The sequence below is a fragment of the Aquarana catesbeiana genome, linkage group LG01, assembly GCF_042186555.1.
Source record: "Aquarana catesbeiana isolate 2022-GZ linkage group LG01, ASM4218655v1, whole genome shotgun sequence".
Classification (NCBI taxonomy): Eukaryota; Metazoa; Chordata; class Amphibia; order Anura; family Ranidae; genus Aquarana; species Aquarana catesbeiana.
In genome coordinates this window covers 132,322,053-132,341,520 of record NC_133324.1, presented here as the reverse complement: position 1 = coordinate 132,341,520, position 19,468 = coordinate 132,322,053, and the positions used below count along the sequence as shown (strand labels likewise).

At 42.3% G+C, this 19,468-nt stretch overlaps 1 protein-coding gene across 1 annotated transcript in view; it reads left to right on the top strand.

Annotated features, from left to right (window-relative positions):
• Positions 1–18,004, top strand: part of CRHBP (corticotropin releasing hormone binding protein) — a 32,000-nt gene extending 13,996 nt beyond the window's left edge. The window contains exons 5-7 of the mRNA XM_073623974.1: positions 2,073–2,221; positions 6,228–6,348; positions 17,791–18,004. Coding sequence (XP_073480075.1) covers positions 2,073–2,221; positions 6,228–6,348; positions 17,791–17,945 — 425 coding nt within the window. The 3' untranslated portion in view covers positions 17,946–18,004. The remainder of the gene's footprint in view (positions 1–2,072; positions 2,222–6,227; positions 6,349–17,790) is intronic.
• Positions 18,005–19,468: the final 1,464 nt, after the last annotated feature.

The window sequence follows — 19,468 nt, the reverse complement described above, 5'->3', positions numbered from 1 at the left end:
ATATGTATATATATGGTTTGTGGTGTGGTAAAGTTATAGTGTCTACAAATTATGGAATAAATATATATTTGAAAATTGATCTACTGACAGCCTCATCTCATTTCTCGAGGCCCTAAACCACCAGGACAATACAATTACCACCAAAATGACCCCTTTTTTTTGAAAGTAGACATTCTGAGGCATTTTGGAAGAGGCATGGCAAGTTTTTTGAAGTTGTAGTTTTTTGTGATAAAAAAAAAAAATGTATTCAATTTTTTAAACAATTTTCTTATTTTTTTAAAATCGTTCTTTTACATCCTGTCATCAGAGTAGTTAATTGTCACTATAGTGACACTGTACTACTCTGGGGGGGGGGGGGGGGGGGGGGGTGATCAGGGATTATTTTTTACACTGTTATTGCTTATGCAGTGATGATCAGTGTATAAGCAATAGCCTTAGCTGTCATGAATGGGTTTCCCATTTGGGAGCAGCTTGCTTTTGATTGTGATCTGTGACTGGCTAAGCTAATCACACGATACAGGTAGCCAGGTACCATGTGATTCCTTTGAGCCAATCACAGATTACAACAGTAAGCAATCTGTTCATGACAGGTTGTTTACATTTGTATTATGCAATTGCGATGACCAATCATACCAATCACATGATACCCAGTTACCGGTTAACTTATTGACAATAGTCAGCTGGACAAATAAAATGTCTCTAGCAGACATACTGCAATAAATGGGCAGGGGTGCTAATCTTCCACCTTTCTATCTAAAAATGTTTTTTTTTTTTTTAATTTCCCTTTAGATTTACTTTACTTATTTACCTGTGTTCACAAGAATTACTTGATTAGACCCAGGTCATCCCAATCAGAAATCTAATGGGAGGCTCAGCAGCAGAGTCTTTTGCACTATATGGTAGGGCACGAGGTGGAGGGCCTTTTTCTGTACCAAAGTACTATCATAATAGCTACTGGAAAAATTAGACTTGGAAAACTGTACTATAATTCAGCATCTAAGAACATCATGGTAACACCAACATGTCATACACACCTAGAAGTCATTTTTGTGCAAATTGGCATATAAATGCAATTTACATACTACAGTGCTAATACTACCACTATTACAGAAAAGCAGAACAGTTGTACATTTCCACTGATTAGGATTCAGGTTTTATTTATTGGGAAGTATAGAAAGTAGCTTGGTTGCTTGCTCTGGGCAAGAGTTCCATTTGCTTTAGATTTCCTTGTTCCAGATTTTTTAGATCAGCCAGTGGGACTACCAACACTGGCTGTAATAATAAGAGAGGTGCTTCTCATCTGGGGTTAAAGTTCATAGATGAATCATATGGGGCATTATAAAATGAATGACAAAAATGACAAGCTCAGAGTAGAGCTGCACGATTCTGACTAAAATGAGAATCGCAATTTTTTAGCTTAGAATAAAGATCACGATTCTCGCGGCATAACATCATCATTCATATTATACAAAAAAATTGGGCTAACTTTACTGTTTTTTTAATTATTTTTTAATTCATTAAAGTGTTTTTTTTTTTTCAAAAAAATTGCGTTTGAAAGACCGCTGCGCAAATACAGTGTGACATAAAATATTGCAACAACCGCTATTCTATTCTCTAGGGTCTCTGCTAAAAAATATATACTTATATAATGTTTGGGGGTTCTAAGTAATTTTCTAGCAAAAAAAAAATACTGATTTTAACTTGTAAGCAAGTGTCAGAAAAAGGTTTAGTCTATAAGTGGTTAAACTGACCTCATTTGCAGACCGAAGTTCATCCCTTTGATCTAAGAACGAAATGTTACTTTTTTTATAGTTATCAGCGATGTTGAGATAAACTTGTCAGACTGCCTGGATTTTTTTTTGTCAGCTGTCAGAAGTGAGCAGAGAACTTTCTGCGAGGGTAGTAGAATCGAGATTTTAATTCTTAACGATTAATCGCGCAGCTCTAGTACAATGTGATGATGACTGTGTAGGTGCATGAAAATACTTTGGACTTTTTTTGATGGAATTTCTCTTTAAATTCTTATTATTCAAGCACAATAACAGTAACATATTGTATTCTTTGTTCTTTAGCATGCAATGTAATCTCCCAGTCACCAAGTGGAAAATTTACCATGATCATCCCCCATCAACACAGAAACTGCAGTTTTTCTATTATATACCCAGTTGTGATGAAAATATCTGACCTGACCCTGGGTCACTTTAATGAGCTACAGTTAAAGGTATGAACACAGCACACTCCTGTTTTCAGTGGCCAGGCATTCATGTAATGCAAAAGTTGTCTTTTATAAATTGGATGGGGCATGTACTGAAAATGAGATAAGCTGCATTCATTACTATCTCTTGTGTGTATAGGAAATGTGCTGCATGTATGATCAGTTAAAGTACTTCTTTAGTCATAGCCTAAGATTTGCCAAGCTATTGTCAAATGTAATGCTTATTTAATTTCCAAAGCCATAGGGCTCACTTGCCCCTCAGGATGTGCTACAACTTAGCTTTCCAATGTCTAGTGGTGGCTTTCCCTCTGTAGAACTTGGCAGTGAGAAGGTCTATTCAGCGCCTGTACGTTTATGATGTGTAGTCTACTGAACTGATCACAACCCCCCATGAGCTCTTGACTTTATGCAAATTATGGGGTACTTCAGTGGGCTTTATAGTGTTGGGACTTAGATAAAAGTTTATCTATCAGTGGTTACAATATTGCCACAATATCAGAAGAGGTCGGGTAGTTTTTTCGACTCAACACAGAAAAGTAGAAAAATCTGCACCTAGTAAAGATCATTGTTTAAGTTGAAGAGTTTGCAGGGGAGGTAAGAGAAAACAAAGAACCTGGGGACAACACTTATACAGCTGCACAACATTTGACTATAGTTCTACTTTCAGCTCTAAGTCTCCTCATGTCCTGTGATATGTTTAGGAGCCACCTACAGAAGAGCAGGTGGCCCCTGCTGTGTGTATGGGGCTCTGTATGGGGCCACACACTCAGAGAAGAGGAGGAGCCTGGAGCAAAAGTGGGTGATCTCAGAAGAGGTAACCAAAAGAGGAGGTTCGGGACTGCTCTGTGCAAAACCATTGCACAGAGCAGGTAAGTATAACATGTTTGTTATTTTATATTTTAAAAAAATCTAGAGTTTACAATCGCTCTAAGTATACCTGCTCCCCGTTTAGACCAGTGATTACAGCGTCTGATGGGGGGAATATTTGAGCCCCAACATTCTTTGCAACTCCGATCTTGTGTAAACAAGTGCCAAGAGCTGCAAAGGAAGTAGATATTAGAAGATGTGTGTGATGGACCGTCCAGTTGCGTCACTAGGGTTGGTGTCACCCGGTGCAGAAAAAATTGGTGTCACCCCCCCTCCACCAACTATAGTCCTCAACCAATTATGGTCACCCCTCCACTAACTACAGACCCCCTTCCACTAACTACAGACTCCCCTCCATTAAGTACAGACCCCCCTCCCGCAGTACAGACCCCCCTCACCAAGTACAGACCCCCTCCCTCAGTATAGACCCCCCTCACCAAGTACAGACCCCTCTTCATCAGTGCAGACCCCCCCTCCATCAGTATAGACCACCACCCGATAGTGCAGACACCCCTCCATCAGTGCAGACCCCCCTCCATCAGTGGAGACCCCCCTCAGTGCAGACCCCCCTCCATCAGTGCAGACCCCCTCCATCAGTGAAGACCCCCCTCCATCAGTGAAGACCCCCTCCATCAGTGAAGACCCCCTTCAGTGCAGATCCCCCCCTCTATCAGTGCTGACCCCCCCTTCATCAGTGCAGACCCCCCTCAATCAGTGCAGACGCCCTCAGTGCAGACCCCCCTCCCATAGCGCCCCCCCCAGCACATGTCAATTTGCATTACATTAAGCTTTACAGACCTCAGAACAGTGCAGGATACAGTGGCGTGTCCCTTAGACTCCCTCCTCCCTCTCACACAGCGGAGCAGACCGAAGTCGCCTCCCCCTCCTGTAGATATGAACAAAGAGGAGGGGGAGGTGGCTTCGGTCCGCTCCGCTGTGTGAAACAGCTGGGGAGATGCGAGAGATCAGTGTAGGGGACGGAATAGAACCGTGCGGCATTAGCGGTGCCGTTGCCCACAGGTGTCACCCCTCTGGTGGGTGTCACTAAGTACAGACCCCCCACCCGCAGTATAGATCCCCCTCCCTCAGTACAGACCCCCCTCCCGCAGCATAGATCCCCTCCCTCAGTACAGATCCCCCTCACTAATTACAGACCCCCTCCATCAGTATAGACCCCCTCAGTGCAGACCCCCCCTCCATCAGTGCTGACCACCCTCAGTGCAGACCCCCCTCCATCAGTGAAGACCCCCCTCCATCAGTGCTGACCCCGCTCAGTGCAGACCCCCCTCCATCAGTGCTGACCCCCTCCATCAATGCAGACCCCCCTCAGTGCAGACCCCCCTTCCATCAGTGCAGATCCATGCAGTGCAGACCCCTGTACAACAGTGCTGACCCCATCAGGGCAGACCTCCCTCCTTCAGTACAGACCCCCTCAGTGCAGACCCCTCTTTCCCCTCCCATAGCGCCCCCCCAGCACATATCAATTTGCATTACATTAAACTTTACAGTCCTCAGAACAGTGCGGGATACAGTGGTGTGTCCCTTGGACTCCCTCTCACACAGTGGAATGGACCGAAGCCGCCTCCCCCTCCTGTAGATGTAAACAGAGAGGAGGGGGAGGCGGCTTCAGTTCGCTCCACTGTGTGAAACAGCCGGTGAGATGCTAGAGATCAGTGTAGGGGACGGATGAGGACCATGCGGCGTTAGTGGTGCCACTGCCCACAGGTGTCACCCCTCTGCCCACGGGTGTCACCCCCGCCCCCCCCCCCCCCAGCGACGTCACTAGGACCTACCTGGGTGCTTACGCCAAGATACCCCTTCCTCCACTCTGGAACTAGGAACAGGGCATTGTAGCTGAACATTGCACCCAAGAACCAGACAACACTCGCTTAGATGCAAACAGCAGCTGACTTTACTGTAAATTCATTCAGAATATACAGCACACAAGATGGGTAAGAGCTTGATCACATTATCCTAAAGAATATAAACAGTAATATAATTAGCACATCTAAGGAACAGCCAACAGCTAACAGTGATGTAATTAGCAGGAAGCCAATTATCAGCTAGCCACCCAAACAGTCCGGCGCCTACATAGGAGCACATGGAACAGAGACCAGCTCTTTCAATGAACATGTATCGTTCCAAATAAAACAAACCAAGAATAGTCTTTAGGGCAAATACAAGAAAACAGTCTCTCAACAGCCAAAAATGTAACAAAAAAGGGAAATATAACAATGACAAATAACAGGGTAAATGTGGGCAGAAAGGGTCATATTTGTTATTTTATTGAATTCCTTGGGGACCCCCAGGTTACCAGAACTAGTGTCCCATTGGAAGATTTACCCTCGAATACTTCTCTGGGGACAAACCAAAATGAGGGATTTTCATTAATTTCACTTTCAATGATAATGGTAAACATGACAAATAGAGTGGTAAGAATGTGGTTTCAGCAGGGAGCATAGATAATTAAAAAAAACTATTAGATATGCACCTAAATGACCATAACATACAGGATATACAATGTAATATTGACATAAAAGTGCACACTCACAGCTTGGACTTGGATTTGAGTCTTTTTTCAACCTTACCAACTACTATGTAACTACTATGTAACTACTATGTAACTATGAATCTCCCTAACGAGGGCCCAGACAGCAATAAAAACTGTCAGGGGTTCTAATCCATCTCGACTCTGTCCAAATATAAAAAAGTTTTGCCCTTAGTTATACTTTAACTTACTGCCAGTCCATAGCTATTCATTGAATATTCTGACCTGTAGATTTCCTCCATTCATTTGTTTCGCTGAGTACTCCCTATGTTGTGCTAGTTAGTGTGCCAAAAGATTTCCTACCAAAGTCAATATGGCCAACATGTTGCTCCAAAATGCTCAGACAAAATGAGAAACATGGGGAGGAGGAACTCTATCATGTTAAATCTTCATAACTAAAATCTTCATAACTAAAAAAAAAAAAAATCTGTCTTATCTTAAAAGCTAAAATAGTAATTTACAGATAATGCAGTTCATTCAACTTATTTTGTACTTTTTTAGTGTAGTTTTAGTTCTGTCTTCTATATGCAGATTAAAGGTTAAACAATGTCAATGAATTTGCTCAGTAACATGTAATTAGACATGATTTTTTTGCAGAAGCCACCACCAAGAGGATGCGGGGGAGCTGGAGACTTTGTGGAACTCCTGGGTGGTACTGGATTAGATCCATCAAATATGTTTCCATTAGCTGACCTCTGTCATTCATTTCATGGATCTGGTAAGTAATGGTATCAGTGACGGCTGGTGGTATAATTTTGGGGGCGGGGGCGTCAATCCATCCACAGCCAACTCCCCCACCCCCCTTCCCCGGCGGTTGGTCAATGGATCCCCGCACTTACCCCATCTAGGTCGTGGGCTTCCTCCGGGTGGCAGACCTCTGCGTTTCCTCCTTTTTTGGCTTCACAGCATAGCGGCTTCCCCTGAGTCCCCTCCCTCTTCCTACTCTGTGGCCAATAGGATCGCTTCTCCTCTCGGCCAATTGGGTCTCAGGACCTGCTTCTTGAGCCGGGATTGGCCAGGAGGAGAAGCAGAGCTCTGCGTCCCAAGCCGACCCTTTTTTGAAGCCAATCGTGTGCTTATAAAAAAAAAAAAAAACTCCCATTGGAATACATGCGTTCGGCACCCTGAATGTAAATTAGGGCCGGTGCATGGATTGGGGGGGGGGGGGGGGGGGCGGCCCTGTGCTCGTATGGACAGGCCGCCGCTGAATGGTATTATTTTTGACAATAAATGCAACATTATATAGTTACTTAATATGGCTAATGTTATTCTACTGTGTATGGGTCCTATCTACAGTATGTTTTCAAGATAACCAATTAGAAAGGCTATATTTATCCCATAAAAAACTTTGCTTGGATGCAGTAAGTGGTTAAAGGCTATAAATATTACAAAACAGCTCCTCCTATCACTACATCCTCATATCATTGTTGGTATTAGGGATATAGAATTAGACCTGATTTGGCACTACAATGGGTCCAAAGTGAATCTTGCATGTTCTTGGGTTGAGGTCCCAGCACATTTATGGTGAATTTCACCTGGCTAACTTTTTTTTTCACATCTTTGCCACTCTTACAGTAAAGAACCCTTTACCTAATTTATGGTTATAACCTCTTTTCTTCTCATTTTAATCAGTGGCCACGTGTCTTGTTAAACTCCCTTCCGCGAAAAAGTTTTATCCCTATTGTGGGGTCACCAGTATGGTATTTATAAGTAACACTGAAGAAGCACTGTGATAGGTAGGAGAATAACCATGAGAGAGCAGAGTCCTGAAGGCCAAGAGAGTGGAGTTTTTTGGGGAGGAGGGGATGGTCAGTATCAAGTATCAAAAGTCATAGAAAGGTCTAGTAGTTTGAGTATGGAGTAGTGGAAATTGGTTTTAGCAGTTAGTAAATCATTAGTGAGTTTTAGTAGGGCAGTTTCAGTGGAGTGTAGTAAGCAAAAGCCAGACTGTAAGGGGTCAAGAAGGTTGTTGTCAGTGAGGTAGGATCTCAGACGGTTGTAGACTAAGCTTTCTAAAAGTTTAGAGGTAAACGGGAGCAAGGAGATGGGTCTTAAGTTGTTCAGGCATGTGGGGTCCAGTGAGGGCTTTTTAGGTATTAGGGTGATCAGTGCATGTTTTAGAGGGAATGGAAAGGTGCCAGTAGAGAGGGAGAGATTGAAGATGTGAGTGAGGGAACAAAGGATAGAAGAAGAGGGTATGGGTGATGGGTGAACATAGTAGTGCGTAGTAGATCAGACAAAAAAGAGAGTGCATCAAAAATAAGCCACGTCCATAAATCATTGGGGATACAAAATAGGGTAATACTGAGTATTACCAGGAAGGCAGACTTTTTAGGCTAAGAAACAATGGAGAAGATATAGCAGTATAAAAGTATATACATTTATTGAAAATTACAAATATATAAAAAAATATTAAGAATGACAATTGTAACATATATGCATTTATGATTATTGTGCAGTGAGCCCCTGTATGTCTACGCGTTTCGCCGTTAGGCTTCCTCAGGCCTACGGCCAAGGTTCACAGACGAGACAGAGAAGAGAGTATGTCTCTCTATCTAAAATGAGATATAATGTCAGTAAACACATACAACTAACACATAAACAGGCTGTTCACGATAAAAATCATGCGCTAAGCAATTGCGAGCATAGAAACGAACATCAAGCCAGTACCTTATTATGCAGAATCATGTAAGTCACGGTAGGCTAGGAGAGTTCAATCAGAAGATAGAAAGCTGGAATTGGAGCAAATGCAACCAGTGTCAACACAGAGAGTATGTATTCAGGTGAAAAAAATGTAGATTTTTTAAAGAGTAAAACTTACTATATTGGGTATAACTGAATGTATGAGCAGGGGCATGTAAACAGTATTCCCGATTATGAGAGCGGCCATCAAAGGGAAGAGGGCTATCAACGGATGTACCACATTAAATCCAAGGTTTAATCTCAGCATTGCTGATGGCTAAATGCAGCCCAAAAGCCCACCACTGTATCTATGAACATACAATAATACATTCAACTAAATATAGAAATAGTAATAACATATAGAAAGTTTGGTATAGCAAGGGCCAAATGATAACATATAGCTTATAGCAATGTACTTACATTGAGGATATAAATAACACAGCGTGCCCCTGGGAGACAGCAATCCGCTGCACACAGGGCTCCCAACAGCTGAGAGGTATTTATATCCTAGTTCAGTCACAGCTGATCATGAAGCAGGGCATCATGTGATACCGAGATGACAGGTTGGATTAGCCAGTGATTATGGGAATTGTAGGCCATTGGTTGTAGTGCTCTCTGCGCATCTGCAGAGGAGTATACCGAGGGAGAGACATGCTTATGTAAGGGGAGAGCCAAGCGGATGCATCGTACAAGCGAAGAGAACCTCGCACATGCGCCGGCTCTACTCGAATATACCAAGTGCATTATGGGCATTGTAGTAACTCCTACATCTGTAGATGCGTAGACCCTGAATATGTCTGATAATAGACAGGCTACCAGTGCCCAAAACAGGCATGCATAATGACGCCGCTGTATAGAAAATGTATAGCTTATGAAAAGCTCAGTGTAATTATTGTTGCATCAGCTCCAATTCCGGAAGGTAGGGAGATGCTAGAGAGAAGGTTCTCGTCTGTGAACCTTGGCCGTGTCCTGAGAAAGCCTAACAGCGAAACACGTAGACATACAAGGGCTCACTGCACAATAATCAAAGATGCATATATGTTACAATTGTCATTCTTAATTTTTTTTATATATTTGTAATTTTCAATACATTTATATATTTTTATACTGCTATTTCTTCTCCATTGTTTCTTAGCCTAAAAAGTCCGCCTTCCTGGTAATACTCAGTATTACCCTATTTTGTATCCCTTGAGAGGGATCAGGGTTCATCAGACAAGTGGTAAGGCGGGCTTCTGAGAAAACTTTAGCAACCTAAAGTAGTAGTAGCAAGGTCAAAAGAGGAAAGTGCTGAGGGTGGTTTTGTACAGGGTATGTTAAGTGGTATAGATATCTGCACGGTGGAAATGGCCCCATGAATTGCATCAATCTTGTTTATCATGTGATTTGCAATCTCGTGAGCAGTGAGCAAATGTTTGGGTGGAGGTAGTGGTGGAGAAAGTATTGAGTTAAAAGTATAGAAGAGATGAGGACTGGATGATAGAGTACTAATGAGTGACAAAGTAGGCTTGTTTGGCAGCATGGAGAGAGGAACTGTATTTTAAGAATTCAAATTTATATAGGGTAAATGCCTGGTGGTACTTGGTTTTACGCCACAATCGCTCCAGTGCACAGCTATGTCTTTTAGGATTTTTGGTGTTGTCAGTCTGCCAAGGTTTTTCTTGGTTGGGGCATAGTGAAAGGAGCAAGTGAGTCCAGTGTGGATGAGAGTGAACTGTTGTAGGCAGAAGTGGCCAGGTCAGGGCAGGACAGGGGGGTGATTTTGTCATAGAGGTGGTCAGTTGCAAAGTAGAAAATAGAAGGACTAAAGTGGCAACGTTTTTTTATGGGTAATTACCAAAATAACAAAAATATGCAGTGCTACATAAAATATAGTGAATGTCCATATATTAAATAATTATAGTCCCATGTGCAATCAATCCTATTAGGTAGAAGGTCCTTAATAGGTTCCAAAAGATCAATCGTGACAGTGTGGTGTGCCAAAACACTCACCAGAAAGAAAATGTGAAACAGCATATAATCCTAACCTTGAAAATCCAAGTATTGCTCAGTGCTGCTTACTTCTGGTTTCACTTCACCATTCTATGCACTCACCAGATATCAAATTGCTACGGGCTTTGTGTTAATATCCTAGAACCGGGTGACATCCCATTCAGAGTAGTATTCAGCAGGGAGAAAAAGATGGCCGCTACTCCCAGAATAATGACACGACAGCGGTGAGGTCAGTGTGTAGGCCCCTCCCGATGCGTCATGCACGTTCTCAAGGGATCAGCCTTAGGCCGACCCCTTGAAAACGTGCATGCACATGAAACGCATGTGCACGAGATAGATTAGAGAATGACAAAGCCTTCTTCTTCTTCCTATAAGACGCAGAGCAGCTGGTTTCTGCAACTGCTGCTAATGTGTTCTCTTCCACCCTCCCCCATGATGAAAATTATTCCTGCTACCATTACCAGCTCCTGCCACCCCTCCTGGCCTCTTCTGTTTCTCTGGCACTGTAGAGGTGCCACACAATGTTGGAACTCAGCTGCCAAATGTCTAATGTTTTCTGCCGGGTAAATCCTGCATTGAACCTTGAAGTTTGCATCCTTTGCTCCGGCATTCAAAAATATTTGTGGCTATTGTCTTACAGATAATAAACGCTAATGTTCATTTCAAGATAAAACCTGCCTCATCTCTCCCTGTTTTATTACTACCTAACCAAGCTGCTTCTATACTGTTCAGCCAGTAAACAGGTCACTGTCATTTGACGTCGGGAAGTTCAAGTGGTGATATCTGAATGATGCCCGCAGCTGGTCCCTTTAATTGGGGTGCTGCTGCTGTATTTAATCCAAGCTAAATGTGGACGTTAAAAAATCAACTATACATCCAAAATATGTGCTGCCAGAAGACGGCGTTGCTGATGCTTTCTGTAAAAATCATACTGTTCTGTAACATCACAGCTTAAAGGCATCTACAAACATGTAATTTATATGATTGATGTTTTCCTTGTGGCATCCTCAAAGTTGTATTAACCCTCACTGTACAGTATTTACAGTGCCTTGCAAACGTATTCACCCCCCCCCCCCCCCCTTGGCATTTTTAGTGTTTTGTTGCCTCACAACCTGGAATTAACATGGATTGTTTGAGGATTTGCATCATTTAATTTACAGAGCATGCCCAAAACTTTGAAGATTTTTTTTTATTGTGAAGCAAACAACAAATAGGACAAAATAACAGAAAAAGTCAATGTGCATAACTATTCACCCCCCTAAAGTCAATACTTTGTAGAGCCACCTTTCGCGGCTATCGCAACTCCAAGTCACTTTGGATAAGTCTCTATGAGCTTACCACATCTTACCACTGGGATTTTTGCCCATTCCTCCTTGCAAAACTGCTCCAGCTCCTTCAAGTTGGATAGTTTGCGCTTGTGAACAGCAATCTAAGTCTAACCACAGATTTTCTATTGGATTGAGGTCTGGGATTTGACTAGGCCATTCCAACATATTTACATGTTTCCCCTTAAACCACTCAAGTGTTGCTTTAGCAGTGTGTTTGGGGTCATTGTCCTGCTGGAAGGTGAACCTCCGTCCTCCATTTTACTCATGAATATCCCTGTATTTAGCATCATCCGTCTTTCCCTCAACCCATACCAGTTTCCCAGTCCCGACTGCTGAAAAACATCCCCACAGCATGATGCTGCCACCACCATGTTTCACTGTGGGGATGGTGTTCTTGTTGATATGTTGGGTTTGCGCCAGACATAGCGTATTCTTTGATGGCCAAAAAGTTCAATTTTAGTTTCATCAGACCAGAGCACCTTCCTCTATACATTTTGGGAGTCTCCCACATGCCTTTCCACAAACTCAAAAAGTGCCATTTTGTTTTTTGCTGAAAGTAATGGCTTTCTTCTGGCCACTCTGCAATAAAGCCCAACTCTATGGAGCGTACGGCTTATTGTCATCCTTTGTACAGATACTCCAGTCTCTGCTGTGGAACTCTGCAGCTCCTCCAGGGTTACCTTAGGTCTCTATGTTACCTCTCTGATTAATGTGCTCCTTGCCCGGTTTTGGTGTGCGGCCATCTCTTGGCAGGTTTGCTGTTGTGTTATATTCTTTCCATTTGGTTATGATAGATTTGATGGCGCTCTAGGGATCATCAAAGATTTGGATATTTTTTTATAACCTAACCCTGACTTGTACTTCTCAACAACATTGTCCCTTACTTGTTTGGAGAGTTCCTTGGTCTTCGTGGCAGTGTTTGGTTAGTGGTGCCTCTTGCTTAGGTGTTGCAGCCTCTGGGGCCTTTTCAAAAGGTGTGTATATGTAATGACAGATCATGTGACACTTAGATTGCACACAGGTGGACATCATTTCACTAATTATGTGACTTCTGAAGGTAATTGGTTGCACCGGAGCTTTTTATGGGCTTCATAACAAAGGGGGTGAATACATACGCACATGCCAATTATAAGTTTTGTTTCTGAAAAATAGTTTTATGTATATATTTTTCTAATTTTACTTCACCAACTTAGACTATTGTGTTCTGATCCATCACATATAATTCAGATTAAAAAAAACATTGAACTGAAGGCTGTAATGTAACAAAATAGGTAAAAAGCCAAGGGGGGTGAATACTTTTGCAAGGCACTGTAAATAGAATTTGCTTTGCTTTGTTAAATGTCCTCCATGGCAATGCTCAGCTCCCCAATGCCCTTTAGACAATAGCTTGCTAATTTGCCTTGAAACTGGCCAGAATTTAGATTTTCCACCTATAGACTTCATTTGAGTTTGAAACTAAGTTTGGGTTGTGTGGATTTCACACAGGATTCGACAAACCCACCGCAAATTGTACCCAGGCAGATTTGCTCATCTCTAGAGTTAACCTTATAATTTACTATCATTCTCTGCTATGAATATCCTTGTAAAGCGGGGGGAAACACCGCACTGAAATCTAAATGAAAATGTGCAAAAAGCTGTTAACACTCTAACAAAGTCAGAAGAGTTTGTGATCCTAAAGGATCTGAATCCTGTGTTGTATACGGAAGGTGGTAGGATGGATCAGGTGCAGGGTCCCCTGTTTCCCGGCAGCGAACTCCACAAACACTGTATAATCAAGCTAGATGTGCCTCAGGACAACTCCTTGTAGACTCCAATGGACAAAACATATGGAAAAAGAAGGAGGGCTCCAAATAGTGCAGGTCAAACTGATAGGTTTATTGAAATATGTCAAAAATGACAAGGTATAAAAGTGATCACAAAATGTAAAAGGTGTATAAAAAGCAATGTGGGGTGCAGTAAATGCTAGCCCGACACATTTCAACACTAAAGGTCTTCAACTGGGGCATATAAATATCCTTATCAGAAAGCAGAGAAAATAAGAGACAGCAAAGGGAAGAAATTAGTTTATGCTACCTCCTAGAGACTGCTAAAGAAAAAAAATCTTCTCTTACCTCATTACAGAACCCTAACAATACACTGGTAAAACAAGTGTAGCGCTGGTAGATTTACAATCTACCGCAGATTAGGTAAATTTAGTAAATTGTGTGTTAGGAAGGTTAAAAGTTTGCCTCTGTTCCAGCTTGGCTGACGTTGTGTGTGCTTCCGTGCTGACCGGTGGGTGTCGCTGTTGCCACTGGTCAGTGTTGGAAAGGCAACGTGTCGAAGTGTATAGATGCTCCTCTGTCTCCGAGACAAGCTTGGTGTAGGTGGTCCTCCGAGTTGCATTCTGGGAAGAGGGTATTTATGGGACAGACGCCATGTTCTAGGGTCGTTTTACAGCCACCTGCTGGCCCTCCTGGCCGAGAGGTATGCATTAAGGAGCTACCTCGTGGTCCTCCGATCGGGAGGCCCACGATGCTGCGGCGCAGGGGTGGGTCCAGAGGCTTGTCTGGAGCCTACCACCGCGGCCAAGGAATAGTCCTGAGCTGTCGGTCCTGTGTGACGAAGTTGGACAACCAAGAAGATCCCAGGGGGAGGACCCGTCTTGGAGAGATCACGCAGCATGCTGGTCTATAGAGGGGCCTGGTGACTCAGTTGGAGGACGTATCCAAAAGAAGTAATTATACAGCATAGTGTTGCCAGTTCAGCTTAAAGGTTCAGGCACTGTGACTGACTTTCACTGCAGAAAATCTGATACATCCTGTGGCAGAGGATCGTATGGATTTATTCCCCCAAATAAGTCTGTGGCAGAGACTTTTGATTCGTACTGAGTACTGGCTGCTAGACCGGTGGGAGAGGCCTATCCAGACGAGCAAAGAGTGTGTCCCATGAGGGGAACACATTCCACATAATTATCTGAATTCTACCGGGACATTTGTCGCTAAGATTTTTGCAAGAAGATATTTGAGTTTCTCCTGAAAGTTTCCTTTTACGCCTCTTTCCTGCTACTTCCTAAAGTTTGTCTGTTCAATAAAGCATTGAAAACATATTTCAGTGTTGGTGCGTGTGCCGTCCAGAAGTAAACTCAACGGAACCCCTAGACCCGGTGCTGGTGAAACAGAGGGAAGCAAAGTGAAGGTAACAGACCCGCTTAAACCAGCAGCTCCACTGTGAGTTAGTGCTACACAAGAGACAAATTTTGTCTGACAAATGTATTCTCCTTTAAAGGAAGTAAGCCCAAAGTTAGCCAACTTAGTGGCTACATGTATAGTGTATTTGGATTTTGCTACAGCATTTGACATAGTGCTTCACAGATTTCTAATGTGGCTAATGTGGCCCAGCCAATGAATCTAACAACCCACAGTGCTAAGTGATCTTTCACTATTATTTTACACAGTGCTACGGTGCTGTATTATCCAATGGGCAGGGCTGTGTCTGTTTGCAAGCAGCTGGCAGATAAACACATAGTCCTTCAGCGCTGAGTGATCTGTCACTATTATGAATGAGCATTCAGCACTGCCTGTTCATTCATAATATTAATAGATCACTTAGTGCTGCAGTTCTGAGTGATCTGTCTGTGGTTGCTTGTACACACACAGGGCACTGGCAGATACATAACATAGAGCTGCAGCTCTGAGTAATCTTTTACTATTACTATTGAACAATTAGGGCTGGTTATTCATAATAGTGACAGATAACGCAGCTTAGAGAGGGAACAGAGGCTCTGTGCTGGGTGTACCTACCCCCACAGGAATGCCAATAATTTGGGCTTCACAATAGGGCGGAACTATAGCCAGCTTTAACCACATCCCCCTGGTAGCCGTCATTTGACGCCGGGAACTTGAAATGGCGATATCTGAATGATGCCTGCAGCTGGTCCCTGGCCATCTCTATGAACCTCGGAGGCCAGAAGCAACGTTCCGGAGCCGTCAGATGTAAACACTGATTTTTTTTGTTGGAAAGCCTGAGATTTTTTTTTTTTTTTTTAATCTCAGGCTTTCCAGCATAGAGGAGAGATCTGGGGACTTATAGACTCCAGATATCCCAATAAAGAGGACCTGGCATGCCCTATTCCTATTATAATGGATGTTTGCATTCTTTATAATATAAATAAAAGTGATCAAAACAAAAAAATAAAGGGAAAGTGTAAAATAAATAAATAAATAAATAAATGCAATTAAAATAAAATAAACAATAAAAAAAAAATGAAAGCGCCCCCATCCCCGCGTGATCGCAAACAGAAGTGAACGCATACGTAGGTCGCTCCCGCATATGTAAATGACATTCAAACCACACCTGTGAGGTATCGCCGCAAACGTTAGAGTGAGAGCAATAGTTCTAGCACCAGATCTCCTCTAGCTCTAAACTGGTAACCTGTAAACATTTTTAAAGTGTAGTCTATGGAGATTTTTAGGTACCGAACTTTGGTGCCATTCCACGAGTGTGCGCAATTTTAAAGCATGACATGTTAGGCATCTATTTACTCGGCGTAACATCATCTTTGACATTATACAAAAAAACTGGGGTAAATATTGTGTATTGTTATATATTTAAAGAGGAACTGAAGTCTACTCACATAATTTGTAATAAAAACATCTTTGCCATTCTGGAGCTTCCCTCCAACCACTTTACATATTATTTTATATATACTGTGATTCTGTACTTGCCAAATATGCTGCAGAAATCTTCCTCCACTGAGTCTGGCTGCATCCAGCCAGACTCAGTGGAACTGTGGGCAGCTGAAACGACTCCCTGTTCACTTCCTGGATTTACACAGACACACAGAGGCACACCTCCAGCTCTCATTGGCCCTCTTATGACTCATCCCCCCTCCCTTCCTGGCAAACTCTCACAAGAGTGAGAGAGAGCTGTGCATGATGTCATAAGCCTAGGCTTTTTATCAGACAAGAAACAGGAAGTGGGCTGTATAAGGTATTTACTGGCAGAAAAAAAATGTTTTACTATCCAAAGTTTAAACAACAAGGGCAGAGGATTTATTAGATGGAAGGATGAAAAAAATTACTGAAGTTCCGCTTTAATTCACGAAAGTGTTTTTTTTTTGTTCAAAAAAAAAAAAAGAAAAGAAAAACGTGTTTGAAATGTTGCTGCGCAAACACAGTGTGACATAAAAAGTTTTATTCCCTAAGCTCTAGTTCTACCAAAAAAAATGATGTTTTCTACACGTAGGAGAGAAGTGTCAGAATTGGCTTGGGAGGCAAGCGGTTAAGAAGAGGTATGTTTAGGAAATAATGGGGCATAGAATCAGAACAGGACAAAGTACAACATGCACTTGTTCTCTTGGGGAAATAAATAAAATTCGTCACAATAACAGGATGCAATGTTAACCTGCAGCTTCTAGCATGAGCAAGATGCTTTCCTGTATTAAAATACGTATAAACTAAAAAAAAAGAGACATAATCTCACCCCACATACAAAGCATTAATTATTCAGTTTTGAATACCAGCTCACAAAAATTATATTGCAGAACTGTAAAAAAGAGAAGTATTGCCAAAGCTCTTTTGGCTAAACTTCTTCTATGTGTCACAGGAGTGCACATAGCTCTGCACTCCTATGACCCATTTTCAGCCGACAGCGGACTAAAGCATGCTGTCGGCCGAAGTCACTCCACTGGTCCAGGCTCTGGATTGATTCTGACTTTATAGTTGGGATCTATCCAGCTGCCTTGACTAGCTCAGCTTCTTAACAAGCCACTGGGAGACTGAGCCAGCTACTCCTGCCCCATGCACCGCCCAGTGCTCCAGTGTCAGTCACCAGCTCTCTTCAGACTGCATACCGATAACTGAGCGATCAATGATCTTTGATCAATCGGTTCTCGGTGTAGAGGTGGCTGGGGACAGCTGCAGCTGGGATTGGTGCTGCAGCCAACTAGGTGAGTAAGATTGTTTTCTTTTTTTTGGATTCCCAAATTTCTTTTTTAATAAGATGCACAGAGGACCCCAGCAACGTTGGTTGGACTTGATAAACATATTTAGCCTAAGTAAGTCTATAACACAATCAGTGTGTCTGCAAATCATTGAAACCTTGGCATGTTTGACATGTGTTCTATGGTTTTACATTTTTATGTCTATTGTTGATTTACTAAGATGTGCTTTTGTTCATAGCCCAAATGAAGATTGGATGTGACAACAGCGTGCTACGAATGGTTTCAAGTGGCCAATATATTAACCGGGTGACATTTGAGTACATACAGCTGGACAGACAACTGGAAAGACAGCAGGGAAATAGCGTAGAAGAGGTCTGCTCTCCAATTGATTGATCTTGCATTTTTTTCCCTAATTCCAAAGCATTATTTTCAAATAAACAGAATCATAATTATTCATTTGCAACAATTTACTGTTTTTTTTAACTGCTCAACAAGCAGGAGTTAAAATCAGCTATGACATTTTCTATGTTATTTTAATAGACTACTCCCTGCTTCTTGATTCTAATGCAAGATGGCGCTCAGATCTTTGAAAATTTTTGTTAGAAATTTACAAACAGATGTAAACATCACAAGATAATATGATAATTGCTGAAATCAAATAATCATTTATTATGTCAATAAACTTATGTAAAATGACTCTGTCACTAAATTATAAAAAGTTTAAAAAAATGGTCTCCCTGGAAAAAAAAAATTATTACTTACTGTTCCAGCTACTAGTGCCATTAATATTTTCTCTCAAAGAGTTATAGTGGCTGAAGAATCTTAAATATCTAACACACTTCCAGGGGAGTCAAATGAGTGCACCTTCTCCCCCCACTGTGCTCTGTGGTTTCATCCACCACCCTATATGACAGTATTGTGTTTCTTAGTCACTTGGGGCCATCGGATAAAACCACAGAGTATAGCAGGAAATCATCAACCAACACACCTGGATGTATGTCAGATAGTGAAGATTCCTAATCCATGGTAGCTCTTCATGTGAGTAAAGGAGGTGGGACAGGTAAGTGTGGACTCTACTTTTTTGCAGGGAAGCCTTTTTATTTTACTTTTTAATCTAGTATCAGGGTTGATTTAATTACTGTATTTATTGGCATATAACACTCACTTTTTCACCATGAAAATTGGGTGCAAATAGTGCGTGCGTGTTATACGCCAATAGTTAAATTTTAGCTGCCTCGGAGGGGACAGGGAGGGGTCGGGATGAGCGCCATCAGATTAAATACAGTGAGAATCTCCTGTTTACTTGGCAGTCCCGTCTCCTGGGACGCCATTGGACCACTGTTCTGTCTGTTCTGTCTATCATAGGAGATTGTCACTGTATGTAATCTGTGGGCGCTCGTCCCGCCCCCCTCCCTGTCCCCTCTAGGCTGCAGATGGGCATCAATTAGGCTGCATTGATGGCAATGGTGAGGCTGCTGCATTGATGTGGACTGATGAGGCTGCAGATGGGCATTCCTTATTTAAAATTTAAGTTTTTTCCTGAAACTTCCCTCCTAAAATGAATGTGCGTGTTATACGCCTGTGCGTGTAATACGCCGATAAATACGGTAATAGAATTGTCTCATGTCTGTTAAAGAAGAAGTCTGTCTTTTTTTTTTTTTTTATACAGTGTTCTCTTTCCAAGGAACACAATACAGATATTTATCGCATCTTCCTACATCTGGAAGGCTATTTTGGAAGGTCGGACAAGATGCCACTCCCCCTTTCCATACTGGCATCCCTTAATGCACCTACCAAGGAGACGGCTGCATTGATAGTTGCCGCTAATGTCCGACTTCCAGCACTGTTCCAAGACAAGCATCAGCAAATGGAATGCAGAGGGGCAAGAGGCTGACATGCCCTCTCTGCATTCCTCT